This window comes from Ictalurus furcatus, chromosome 7 (assembly GCF_023375685.1).
Source record: "Ictalurus furcatus strain D&B chromosome 7, Billie_1.0, whole genome shotgun sequence".
In the NCBI taxonomy this organism is placed as follows: domain Eukaryota; kingdom Metazoa; phylum Chordata; class Actinopteri; order Siluriformes; family Ictaluridae; genus Ictalurus; species Ictalurus furcatus.
The window spans coordinates 16,637,945-16,652,011 of record NC_071261.1 but is presented as its reverse complement, the minus strand read 5'-3'; the positions used below and the strand labels follow the sequence as shown (position 1 = coordinate 16,652,011).

General features: G+C 40.1%; 1 protein-coding gene across 4 annotated transcripts in view; it reads right to left on the bottom strand.

Annotated features, from left to right (window-relative positions):
* LOC128609979 (ADAMTS-like protein 1) overlaps positions 1-1,795 on the bottom strand; it is a 112,099-nt gene extending 110,304 nt beyond the window's left edge. For 2 of the 4 annotated variants that reach the window (XM_053628953.1, XM_053628955.1), the window contains exon 1: positions 1,420-1,795. In XM_053628953.1, the coding sequence (XP_053484928.1) occupies positions 1,420-1,470 (51 nt within the window). In that variant the 5' untranslated portion in view covers positions 1,471-1,795. The remainder of the gene's footprint in view (positions 1-1,419) is intronic. The other 2 variants (XM_053628956.1, XM_053628957.1) reach the window with 1 other exon arrangement.
* Positions 1,796-14,067: the final 12,272 nt, after the last annotated feature.

The window sequence follows — 14,067 nt, the reverse complement described above, 5'->3', positions numbered from 1 at the left end:
GCAGTATTTAATATTTGCCATAGGGTATAATCATGAAAATCATCCATCCATCCATCGTCCATACTGCTTATCCTACACAGTGTCACGGGGAGCCTGGAACCTGTCCCAGGGAACTCGGGGCACAAGGCAGGAGACACCCCAGACAGGGAACCAACCCATCGCAGGGCACAAATCATGAAAATCAAGTCAATTTTTTTTTTTTTTTTACTGAGTTTTATTTCTACAGTGCATTTAACAATAGACCTTGTCACAAAGCAGCTTTACAAAGATCCTAATGGAGATTTAGATCCCTAATGAGCAAGCCAGAGTTGACAGTGGCAAGGAAAAACTCCATGAGACAACATGAGGAAGAAGCCTTGAGAAATATCAGACCAGGAAGGAACAAATCCACTTCTGGGTGACACCGGATAGTGAGATTATAAATCCACAACTGTATATTATAATGTCAAACAGTACTAAGTGAAAATCAAGGATTTGGCTCAAGAATTGTTGTATATTATACTACACAGGGTCCCAAGCCTGGTCCTTGACTACCCCATGGCGTGCGCATTTTAGTGTTTTCCCTGTTTTAACATACCCTCTTCAACTCAGGAAGGGCTGACAATCAGCTCATCAGTTCAGTCAGGTGTCTTCGGAGCAGGGAAAGCACAAACATGTGCAGGACAAGTGGACCAGAGCTGGGAATCTGTAGCATGTTGGCCATCATTGATGGGTTTAATAGCTGGCTGATCAGTTTAGTTGTAGTAGATATGTTAGAGCAGGAACAACTCGACTCATACAACTCGACTCATACAACTCGACACTTGCTGATTTTGTTTGCTTTACCACTCAGAGCCACATGCACCAACAGTGTCTTGAGAAACAGAAGCCAGGCATGACGTGTTTATTTATCAGCTAATAAATGCATACCAGATGATGAGCACTTGAGTCAAATGCAGAGAGCATAAACAAAGCGGAAAGCACTAAGGAAAATAGGCTAATCAAGCTTGTATTTGTGTGTGTGTGTGTGTGTGTGTGTGTGTGTGTGTGTGTGTGTGTACGTGTGGATGGAAATAAAACAAACACAGCTGCCCACAAAAACTCTCACACCCAGCTATTTCGCCTTTTCCGCACAGCACCTTTTCCATTTCCACGCGTGCTATTTCCGAGCGAGCGGATGCCAATCGTTTGCTGTCATCACTAATTCATTTTTGGCCGGAGGTCGCACTAGACGTAGCTGTCCGTTAGATAGGTGCACCTAGCTTGCCTTTATGTGTGAGGAGTGTCCAGAATAATAGATAACTAACGCAACAGGGTAAGAAGCGCGCGCGACCTGAACTTCAACCAAACCGCACGCGCCAGTAGTGCAAACATCACCGCTGTTAAGTTATTCTCGTTATTTCTGAACAGTTACTTCAATTGATGAAATGCATAACTTACCTTAAACAGCAACAGAGACCACAGGAAGAGACGTGCCGCCGATGCGCTCATGCTAGCTCCGACAGCTTCACCTCTGTCAGTTGAATCTGCGCGGGTTGAACGCACTGCGTCTAATGGACTATGCGAGCGCGTGGAGTCTCGCGGCTTTTATTGACTCCCACCTTATTGGAAAAGCAGCTTCTGACGACACCACGTTTCATATTTACTTCCCACTAGTAATGCACGGGTAGCACGCTGTTACTAACTTTATGTCAGTGAGGGGCTCTCCTGCCTACAGTACACACTCTTAAAGCAACACACTCAGAAGCTTTGACACTGTTCTGGTCAGGGCATGCAACATGATAATGAGGTGTTCCGTGCCGTGATGCTACCACGCTGTCAACTCTATTTAAACCCCTATCTGTCATTTTTTGGCTCTCTTAGTCTTTAATTCCTGACATGAACTTACAAGTGGTGCATATTTCAACCTGCCAACTGGATCATCTCTCTTCACTCAGGGCTGTTGATGAAGAGCAGACTTTTTTTGTGTGTGAACTACTGTTTTCCTTCATGCACCTTTAGTTGTGGTAGGTCACTAAATCAAATGCACATCACATTCCAGCACCAGAAAGAGAAAAACAATCTGAATTAGAAAACCACAATGACTTTAATGCCTGTGAGTTGACAGAAATTCAGACAATAGACAGTGTGATGAAGTGAGACATGTTTGTGCATGCAGATTGCATTGTGCAAAATATGTTTGCGTATAAGCAGACAGATTCAGGTTTTTGGGTGCATTGTGCATCATGGAGCTAAATCCTGCATGAATAAACACACAATTTTGCATGATAGAACTCTAATTTCTCTTGACTGTCAGTTATATCTGCCATTATATATCTGATCTCAGTCTTTAGGTGCTGTCAAACATCATGTTACATGTTGTTTCTTTCTTTTGTTAGACTGCATTCTGCACATTAGGCAGTGGAAAGAACTGAAGTGCACATGGCAAAGTTAGTTTCTTTATACTAAGGCTTTTAAGGAGAACAGGGCCATACTAATGACAATGTTTGACTGAAATGGCTTCTGCCTTTCTACCTTTCATGAAGGTCCATGTACGATGCACTTAGAGGAACACAATAGAGCAGGCATGTCTGGTATGAACTACCTGAATTGCTGGCTGACACGCAGGCTTCAATTCAGCTTAATCTCCATTAGCACGCCAAAGAGAGGAATTCAAACAGCTACACTTGAACTCTCTTGCATGTACTCTTTCTAGCTAGAGAGGGTAAATATCCTGAGGAGAATATGTAAGGTACAACGTGTGGGTTGTTAAAGCACATCATATGGCTATTAAATCCACGTTATTAGAAGATGGCCTTTGGCACTGATGTGATGTGTGCTTACATGTTCCTCTTACAGTCTTTAACTTTATAAAAACAAGTGGAAGAAACATGAAGACATTGGCATTGCTATGTGATGATGATTCTAAGACTCACAATATATATTCCATTTTATTTATTTATTACTTTTTGTAAGTGGGAGAATAAGGCCTAAAAAAGAATTTGCTGGATGAAAGATGTAAGCATATATGCAAAATGGCATTAATTCTCCTCAAGTTATACTACTTTCTGAATGTCAATACGTATGATGGTCTTTTAGCTATAGTGCATACAGTGTGGTCAGAACAGTATAAAAGCCATTTAGATGTAAATACTGTTGATGCATTTTCAAGGATTTGTGTTGTAATTGCTGTTTCCTACTGACAGCTGTGGGGCTTTAACTTGAGTGTGTGATATTTAAATACTACTGTTTTAGGAGTAATATGAAAAGAAGGAATAGAAGTATTTGATGTATTAAACAGGCTAGATCTAAAAATATACTGAGATCCTGGTTGGTAATTTCCACCAATCACAGATAAGGTCATGAATATTTCACTTGGAATTCTTTAGGAAGCAGAGGAAGGATGTTTACAACAGGATGGTTAAAGGGCAAAGGACCAGGTCTGAGAAGGTTGTAGGAAACAGGGCAATGTTCCTGTTGTTCACTGAAAGCAATGAAAGCATATGGTCACCACACAAATATCATTTTCATCTGTCTATTCTTTCAAAAAGTGCTATTATTAATTTTCTTAACAAACAAACTCCCTTAGATGTATGTGACTTTGCTATGCTAGAAGACTCCATAGTGCATGAACCATAATTAATATCATGGTGGTGTTGAATTCTCGATTCCGATTGGTCATAATCTGTTGATTCATTTTCTATAACAGCATAGCTCGAAGAGTAATTCCGACTCCAAAGTGAATCAGAGGATTATATTAATGCTCTTGTTATCATGTCTATAGTAATATACCCAGGGACTTGTGTGGCGGAATCTGCGGTTTCCTCCCCCAGTCCAAAGACATGCATGGTAGCCTGATTGGCATGTCCAAAGTGTCAATAGTGTATGAATGGGTGTGTGAATGTGTATGTGATTGTGCCTTGTGATGGTTTGGCACCCTGTCCAGGGTGTACCCCACCTTGTGCCCCATGCTCCCTGGGATAGGCTCCAGGTTCCATGCAACCCTGAAGGATAAGCGGTATAGAAGATGGATGGATGGATGGATGGATTTTTATCTAGCATTTATGGATGGAATCTCCAGTTTCAGTACTTTGTAACAGTCAGAGACGGTTCGATTAAGTTTTCAGACATAGGAAAGTCTTCAGGATGGAGGGCCTTGTAGTTTCTAGGTAACATGACAAGCTGTGTGTTTTTTTTCTTTTTAAATTCAAAAGAGAAAAAGAAAAAGAGTGGTTGGTAAAGGAATGACTTTTTATATCTGTTCTACTGTAAGTGACATCTAACCTTGTTTCTGGACATTCCACAGAATGAAACATAACTATACATGGATAAAGAGTATGATGTGTCATTCTTTAATAAATAAAAAAATGTTAGTGTTGGCAAATTGCTGTAGTATAAGAGGAATAAATCATGACAGGCGTGCTGTTATTGGAAATTGATCAACTTTGTGGGTGATAATGACCCTCAGCTTTTTGCTGGGCCGTATCCCAACACCCCTCATTGGTTATATTTCTATAACTGAGTGCCTCATCATGTTTTATTCCTTACACAACCAGCCAAGTACAGACATAAAGTGCATACATGCACTCGCATGCATTAGCACACATGAACAAATAGAATCTGAATAAGAGATGCAACCCAACACCTCAAATGCACATGAATTCTGTTCCTAAGAACTGTTTCTGAATGCCAACTCATCCTGACTGGCCAGATGATTAACAGTCATGCTATTGGCTCCACTCATCTGTTTCTGTTCTAATTTGCCCCCATTGGGAATGTTGCAGCTCTGCTTTGGGGGTTTGCCAAGCAGGGTTTGGTGGGGGGTCAGTGGCTGGAAAGAAAGGAACCTCTTGGCCCTTCTGTTCAAGGAATGCTTGGCTTGTGGTGAGATGCCTACCTGTCTGTCTGTCAGCAGGTGTCCATTTCAGCACTGCTGTGCATTCCGACACTCCCAGACTGGCCACTTGGGGCAGAACTTGGTTCCCCTAGAGATAATATATCATTCTCAGGCCTGGCTACAACTAAGCATGAACCCTGTGTTGTTCACTGATCCAAGACAAGCTTCCTTTACCGAAGGTCTAGTGTCTTTGAATGATGATCTAGTTTCAACTCAGCATAAATTGGTTTAAGATGAAAGAGAAGCTTGGAACAAGCTGTGTCATACTGTAGGCCATTCCTGTTGACCTCTATAACTCAGCCTATTACACACAGATTTTTCATTAATTAATTTCAAATTTAGCATACATTACTGAGCGTACATTTTATGTTCGACCTGTACACCATCACATTTCAACTAAGAAACACAAAACAAATACTTCTCCTGACCCAGGATTTTTTGTATTCTGTAACCCAATCATTAAGCACTTCCAGCATCTCTCTGAGGAATATCAGTTCATTACACAGTTCAAGATTCCAAACACTCAATTAGGGATTAAGTGTCTGAAAAGAGAAACTGTGGGCAGTGAGTGGAAAGCTTCTGGGCTTCGAGGCTGTCTATTGTTACAGGAAAGCCTTTGTGCATAGAACTGGCAGAATATGGAACAACGCCAGTCCATGAAGGACTAACCATTCTCCCATACTGGTTTCATGGCACTCAGTAAGCAGACAGAACACTGGGAATTAGAGCAGAAAGGAACCAAGTCTCAATTCACACTTTATCTCTTATATGCCCATTGTCCTTAATTCAGTAGAGTAAATCAGGGCTTCTGCTCCTGTTTGGACACTTAATTTCCCCATCTGCTATTTCTCTCTTACCCTCAGTGAGTTTCCCAGTGACATCTGGATTTAGCCTGATTTCACTCTGGAATTGAACGGAACCATTCTGATTTGTTTGTGCACCACATGTGAAGGAAGAAGGCATTAATTCCCATCCTGTGATGTCTCTGCAATTATTTGATTTAGTAGTACAAAATGGCTTGTGTTTGAAACATGCTGTACCCTAAATTTCACTGCAGTGCTGCTGGTGATACTGATGCCTTTACAGTGCATCCTGAAAGTATTCACAGCCCTTCACTTTTTCCACATTTTGTTATGTTACAGTCTTATTCCAAAATGGATTAAATTCATTATTTTCCTCAAAATTCTACAAACAATACCCCATAATGACAACGTGAAAGAAATTTGTTTGAAATCTTTGTAAATTTATTAAAAATAAAAAACAAAAAAAGCTCATGTACATAAGTATTCACAGCCTTTGCCATGACACTCAAAATTGAGCTCAGGTGCATCCTGTTTCCACTGATCATCCTTGAGATGTTTCTACAACTTGATTGGAGTCCACCTGTGGTAAATTCAGTTGATTGGACATGGATTGGAAAGACATACACCTGTCTATATAAGGTCCCACAGTTAATAATGCATGTCAGAGCACAAACCAAGCCATGAAGTCCAAGGAATTGTCTGTAGACCTCCGAGACAGGATTGTATCAAGGCACAGATCTGGGGAAGGGTACAGAAACATTTCTGAAGCATTGAAGATCCCAATGAGCACAGTGGCCTCCATCATCCGTAAATGGAAGAAGTTAGGAACCACCAGGACTCTTCCTAGAGCTGGCTGCCCGGCCAAACTGAGTGATCGGGGTAGAAGGGCCTTAGTCAGGGAGGTGACCAAAAACCCAATGGTCACTCTGACAAAGCTCCAGCATGTCTCTGTGGAGAGAGGAGAACCTTCCAGAAGAACAACCATCTCTGCAGCACTCCACCAATCAGGCCTGTATGGTTGAGTGGCCAGACGAAAGCCATTCCTCAGTAAAAGGCACATGACAGCCTGCCTGGAGTTTGCCAAAAGGCACCTGAAGGACTCTCAGACCAAGACCAAGACAAAGATTGAACTCTTTGGCCTGAATGGCAAGCGTCATGTCTGGAGGGAACCAGGCACCACTCATCACCTGGCCAATACCATCCCTACAGTGAAGAATGGTGGTGGCAGCATCATGCTGTGGGGATGTTTTTCAGTGGCAGGAACTGGGAGACTAGTCAGGATTGAGGGAAAGATGAATGCAGCAATGTACAGAGACATCCTTGATGAAAACCTGCTCCAGAACACTCTGGACCTCAGACTGGGGCGAAGGTTCATTTTCCAACAGGACAATGACCCTAAGCACACAGCCAAGATAACAAAGGAGTGGCTACTGGACAACTCTGTGAATGTCCTTGAGTGGCCCAGCCAGAGCCCAGACTTGAACCCGATTGAACATCTCTGGAGAGATCTGAAAATGGCTGTGCACCGATGCTCCCCATCCAACCTGATGGAGCTTGAAAGGTCCTGCGAAGAAGAATCGGAGAAACTGCCCAAAAATAGATGTGCCAAGCTTGTAGCATCATTCTCAAAAAGACTTGAGGCTGTAATTGTTGCCAAAGGTGCTTCAACAAGGTATTGAGCAAAAGCTGTGAATACTTATGTACACGGGCTTTTTTGTTTTTGTTTTTTATTTTTAATAAATTTGCAAAGATTTCAAACAAACTTCTTTCATGTTGTCATTATGGGGTGTTGTTTCTAGAATTTTGAGGAAAATAATGAATTTAATCCATTTTGGAATAAGGCTGTAACATAACAAAATGTGGAAAAAGTGAAGCGCTGTGAATACTTTCCGGATGCACTGTAAATCAAGAAATATCTCTCTTTCACGCTGTGCTTCTAACAGTTTCAAAGGTAGGTGAAACGTCACTGAAAGTGATCTCATAATTCTTATATGCTTGCTAAATCATATGCTATGGCCTTCACAGTTACCAGATTTCAGCCCAATTTAATCTCTACTGAAGATTTTGGACTGACATGTTAAACAGTGCTCTTCACCACCATCATCAATTGTTTTAGTTCAATTTCCAGGACTCTTGGCATTGGGCTTTTGAACGTGGTCCCTAACCCTGAACTGCTCAGCCATATGCTTGGATTAGATTCTACCCCATTTGTAAGTCAATATACATTAGATAATTGGCCAAATGTAAATAAAACTGAAAACAATATAATAAGATATTCAGCTGTTGCAAAGAAGCTTATAATTTTACGTATACTGTTAACTTTTTGCTTATACAGTTGTATGCAAAATTTTTAGTATCCCTGCCCAAATTACATATTTTGTTGATTTTTGTTATGAAAAGAAGTAAACACAACCACTACAGAAAACTGTTTAAAAACAAACAAAAACAAAAACAAAAAAATAAGTTTCTGCAAATGTTAATTGGCATACTTTATATTTGATGAAAGCATAGTTGTGCATGTGCAAAAGTTTGGAAACCCTTTCAGTTGTTACATCTCAAAACCTTAACTTGTTAGGTCTTAATTGACTCATTAGGACTCATTAGGCAGTTCAAGAATTGTCATTAGGAATAACAAATCCAGAGAATAATATTTTTTTCTCAAATCTCGTGATAACACTCAACAATTCTGTGCTCCTCTTAGCAGCTGACTGAAGATCTGAAAATGAAGCTAATTTATTCTTACAGAGCAGAGGAAGACTGTAAAAATATATCAAAGCAATTTCCACTGACTGAAATGTCATTAATAAATGGAGTTAAAGGGAACTGTGGACGTCAAGGCAAGATTTCACAGCCCGTATGCTGGCCAGAAAGGAAAAGCAAAATCCCCAAATGACAGCTAGGACCTGCAGGAAAGTGTAGCTAACACAGAAGTGGTAGTGCACTGTTCTACAGTGTAGCGTTGCCTGCACATACATGATCTGCATGGAAGAATCATCAGAAGGAAACTTTACCTGTGACCTCATCACAAAAGTGAATGTCTGATTTATGCAAAACAATATCTAGATATGCCAATGCCATTTTGGAAATGAGTGCTGTGAACTGACTCTTTAGTCATAATCACCAAAGGTATGTTTGGAAAGAGCAGCATTTGATAAAAAGAACATCTTTCCAACTGTTTAGGGTCGCATTAGGGTAGCATTAGTGTGGATCTGTGCTTTGGGGTTGTGTGGAAGCCAGTGGCACTGAAAAGATTGCACAGGTAGATGGAAGAATGGATTCCAGTAAATAGCAGCAAATTCTGGAAGTAAATGTGACACAGTCAATCAAGACACCAAAGTAGACAAGAGAATGGCTTCTCAAGGATCTAATGATCCAAAACCTACCTCAAGATCTACCATGAACTACTGCAAGAAACACAAACTGAAGCTTTTGGAATGGCCCTTACAGTCCACTGATCTGAATATGCACTTACTGAACAACAATTATATGTATTTTAGCATATACTGTATTGGTATGCATCTATGTATGTGGTGTCCTGGGAAAACCCTTCACATGGTGAAATTCTGAAATGTTCTGTTATACTGTATATAGTTATGAAAACTATGGGCTTTCCTGAACTGATTACCCCCAAAGTGAAAAAGTTGCGTTTAAAGACTGATTATGCTGACTGAAGCACAGGAGCATCGCAAACATTTTCACAGCTGGTATCAGATTGTGAAGTGAATTGATTATACTTAGGTCTGTTTGCCGTGTGAAGGTTTTAGACATTTTTAAACAGACTGACTGTTTTACCATAGTGTTTGTTAAACTGGCACCTTACCCCCCCCCCAAAAAAATTATCTTTGTAGATAGCCAAGGAAATAAAAGTAAATAAAAAGTAAATATCTTTTTCATGTTGTTTTGGTGAAATATATTTATGGTTATTTAGAGTAGAAGTGTCTTAGAATTTTATAGGCAGAAAACAGTAAGATAATTTTTCATATTTTTTGACTTTTTGGCAGAATTCAGCTGCAGCAACATATGGCAGGTTTTCCCAGACTGCCACACATTTTTCCACACCAACACATTTTCAAGTTTCTTTTATCTGTAACTCTACCTCCATCTCACCATTTCAACATCACAATATACATAAACGTCACATCAATACACATCCCACTGTATTAATAGCATTTACATTCCCGTCTGAAACTATTGGAACAGTAAGGCCAATTTATTTGTTTTTACTGTAGACTGAAGACATTTGGGCTTGTGACATTATATATATATATATATATATATATATATATATATATATATATATATATATATATATATATATATATATATTAATTAGAGATGCACCGATACAAAATTTCTCAGCCGATACAGATAACTGATTATTCAGAGTGATATCGACTGATACAGATAGTTCTGCCTTTTATGCCTTCTTTTGAATTAACAATAGTTAATTCCATAATTCTAAAAGAAATGCAAATGAAAACTTTATTCTCTCCATTTCAACAAGTTGTTTCACAGTAACTGGTCTCATAAACAGAAAACACATTACTCAAATTAACATTAACACATTAACTAAATTGTGAAGATTAAAGTAAGATTTCTTAACTTATTGAATGTTATTAATTCATATTAACATTGACTGAATTCTAAAAAACCTCCTTTTAGTCTCACATTCACTCACCACAAACAAAAGCATTTCTACTTCATCATTGAATATCAAACTGGTAATATATAATATAATCTTTTTTATATATTAACATTAACTGGATATGAAATATACTACTCTACAAATATATTTTTTCTGTGCAATATATACTTTTTTGTGAACTCATCTTCATTTAAATCTTTCAATGGTGTACTGGCGATTTAATTCAGAGCGAGCAGCTCGGCAAAAAAACAACAGCAAAAAAAAAAAACGACTCGACACCGAAACTCCCACTTCACTGCTGCTCACTTCCGGTGTATAATTTTAACAGTGCAGAGTTTACAGAGCTTACAAACTGCAGTTTGTAAGTTTCCACACAAGAGACATCTTTACACACAGCATGAAATCGAAGTGTTTTCCTGCCCTGTTTTCATTGACAGGATATAATTGGCCCTGATCATTGGATCGGTCGATGGCCGACAGCATCAAAAATAGCCTTTACATCTCTAATACATCTCTAATGTATATATGTATCTCACACACACACAGACATTTGATCATCTTTCAAACAGTGCCTATTAATAAAGTTGATACACTATCAAATGACTTGTAAAATTGACCTTTTGTAGTAATTTTAACAGTTTAAGTGAACAAAAAACAGATCGGTTACATGGAAAAAGTAAGTACACCCCTACATTTATATTTAAAACTATCATATCTAGTGTCTGGTGTTCCCTTTTGTCATATCACAACAAAACCAGTGGTTACATTTCCCATCCTGAACTGCGGCCTACAAACATGGCCACCATGGACTACACTTCCCCCACACACACGTTCACCTTCTCCAGAATTTTAATCACACATACCTGTTGCCAATCTCACACTCACTCACTCCACGCTATATAAGAGACTTTTTGAACACCATGACTTTGTGAAGTATTGAGTGTTATCACCATACCAAGAATTCGTACCCTGTTGCTCGTTTTGATTTATGTACGTTGATCTTGTTTCTAGTTTCTCATACTCGATTCTTGCCTTGCCTCATTTATGCCTGTTTGCAGATTGCCTGACCCATTGCCTGTTTTTGACCACACTCTTGTCTCATGACTTGGACTTGTCTGCCTGCCTTTCTCAAATAAAAGTCTTTAAATGCATTTGCATCCATCGTAACCTCCATTACGTGGATTACATGACAGAATACTTTGCCTAACCATGGATGCAGCAGGAAGACGGAGGAGACATCATGCTAAGGTAGTAAGGAACACCCTACCGAGACTCAAGTATTGAGTATTTTCAATACATGAGTATTTTCTCTTTGACTGCCAATTGCATTTTTTGAGCCTGGCGCACCCCAAGCCTGACCAGAGGCAGTGGCTAGGGTTCATACTCTCCCGACTTGTTGGCCAAGCCCACCAGTGGGCGGAGTGTCTGGCCTGTACAGTTCCACGTTCCCGTCCGAGGTGGTCAAGGCAACCTCCCAAGACACGTTCCCATACGAGGTTGAAGAGACAACCTTTCAAGCCAAGCTCCTGTCCGAGGTCAAAGAGACGACCTCTCAAGCCAAGCTCCCATGTGAGATCGATGATCTGACCTTCCACACCAAGTTCCAGTCTGAAACCGACGTCACGACCAACCAAATTATGCCTACGCCAGAGTCTGTTGACACGGACAACCAAGTGCTCCTCATGCCAAAGTCTGTTTACATGGACAACCAAGTTCTGATCACGCCCGAGACTGTTGACACAATCAACCAAGTTCTTCTTATTCCTGAAACCAATGTCACGACCAACCAAGTTATGCTCACGCCAGAGAGTGTTGACACAACCAACCAAGTGCTCCTCATGCCTGAAACCGATGTCACGACCAACCAAGTTCTACTCACACCTGAAACCGATGTCACGACCAACCAGGTTCTGCTCACGCCTGAAACCAACATCACGAACAAGCAAGTTCTGTTCACGCCAGCATCTGTTGACACGGCCCACCAAGTTCTGCTCATGCCCGAGTCTGCTGACACGACCAACCAAGTTCTGCTCTCGCCCAAGTCTGCTGACACGGCCAACCAAGTTCTGAACCCGAAGGGCTGTGAAGACATTTTGCTCAGAGGTCCAGGACCGTCGGGGGAGGGAGTGTATTGTTCGCGGGGGGCCGCCATGGACTACACTCCCCCCCCCCACCCCACACACACACGGTCACCTTCTCTGGAATGCTAATCACACACACCTGTTGCCAATCTCACACTCACTCACTCCACGCTATATAAGAGACTTTTTGAACACCATGACTTTGCAAAGTATTCAGTGTTATCACCATACCAAGCGTTCATACCCTGTTGCTCATTTTGAATCATGTACTTTGATATTGTTTCTAGTTTCTCGTTCTCGATTCTTACCTTGCCTCGTTTATGCCTGTTTGCAGATTGCCTGACCATGCTCTTGTCACATAATTTGGATTTGTCTGCCTGCCTTTCTCAAATAAATGTCTTTAACTGCATTTACATCCGTCCTAACCTCCATTACGTGGATTACGTGACACCTTTGTTATTGAGGTGTGTGACATTGTCATGCCAAGATCTATAAGTTCTATAAGGCCTTCAGAAAAATGTTTGTGGATGCCTATGAGTCTGCTAAGGGATTTAAAAAGATCTCCAGATTATTTGAAATACATCATTCCACTGTAAAGAAAATAATCTACAAATGGCGCAGATTTCAAATGACTGCCAATTTGGCTAGCACTGGTGTCCCAGCAAATTCAGCCGAAGAGCAAACTGTCTGGTGCAAAAAGAAATATTCAAGAACCCCAAAATTTAATCACAGGATCTGCTATTAAGTCTTCCAACTGTTGGTGTCAAAATGCATGATTCTACAATCAGAAAGAGATTGCACAAATTTGACATGCATGGGAGGCATGCCAGGAAAAAGCCTTTGCTGTCTAAAAAGAACATTAAAACAAGACTACAGTTTGCCATTGAGCATATAGGCAAAAATATTTTTTGTTCACTTAAATTGTTAATATTACTACAAAATGTCGATTTTATGTCATTTGATAGCGTGTATCAGCTTTATTAATAGGCACTATTAATAGGATGGGTGCTAAATAGGGCATTGGCTACTGAATCCTGCACTGAGCTAGAGCTAGAGCTGTAGTGTTAAATCCCAGACAAAAAGCAGAAAGTTGGCGCTCACTTCCTACATTGTTTTTGGCATAATTTCATCCCAAAACTAACTGGTACTAACACATCCGAAACAAATAGATTGTCTGTCTAGCTCCTTACTCTGATGCATGCTTTTTCTACTTTGCAACATACGTAAGTGTATATGAGACTGTGTATACACATAATAAAACGCACATATGCGGGTCTTCTTAATTTGCTAAGTGCCTATTTTTTAAAAAACATTTAAACATCTGTGCTGCATTGATCTTTTGGTGTTAGTTATTTCTCCTTTAAATTATAATGACCAGGAATCAGATGGGTTGTGAGTAACAGAGTCCTAAAATATAGCTGTGAATAATTTCTTCCTTGGCAGAGCAAACATTTGTCCTACTAATTCCAGTATGGCTTAGTTAAAATGGCCTGCTGACCCTCAGTCAGACAAGTTGTGTTTTGGAACATTGTCAAAACACAAGGGGCCAAGAAAATATGGTGCAAAATGACCTGACAATGGGCATTGTAACTACTATGAGAAATATCAAATAATAAAAGAGTCTGTCAAATTCTCACTGAACCTCATACATTTCATGTCAGGCAGTATGAAGTCAGACCAAGA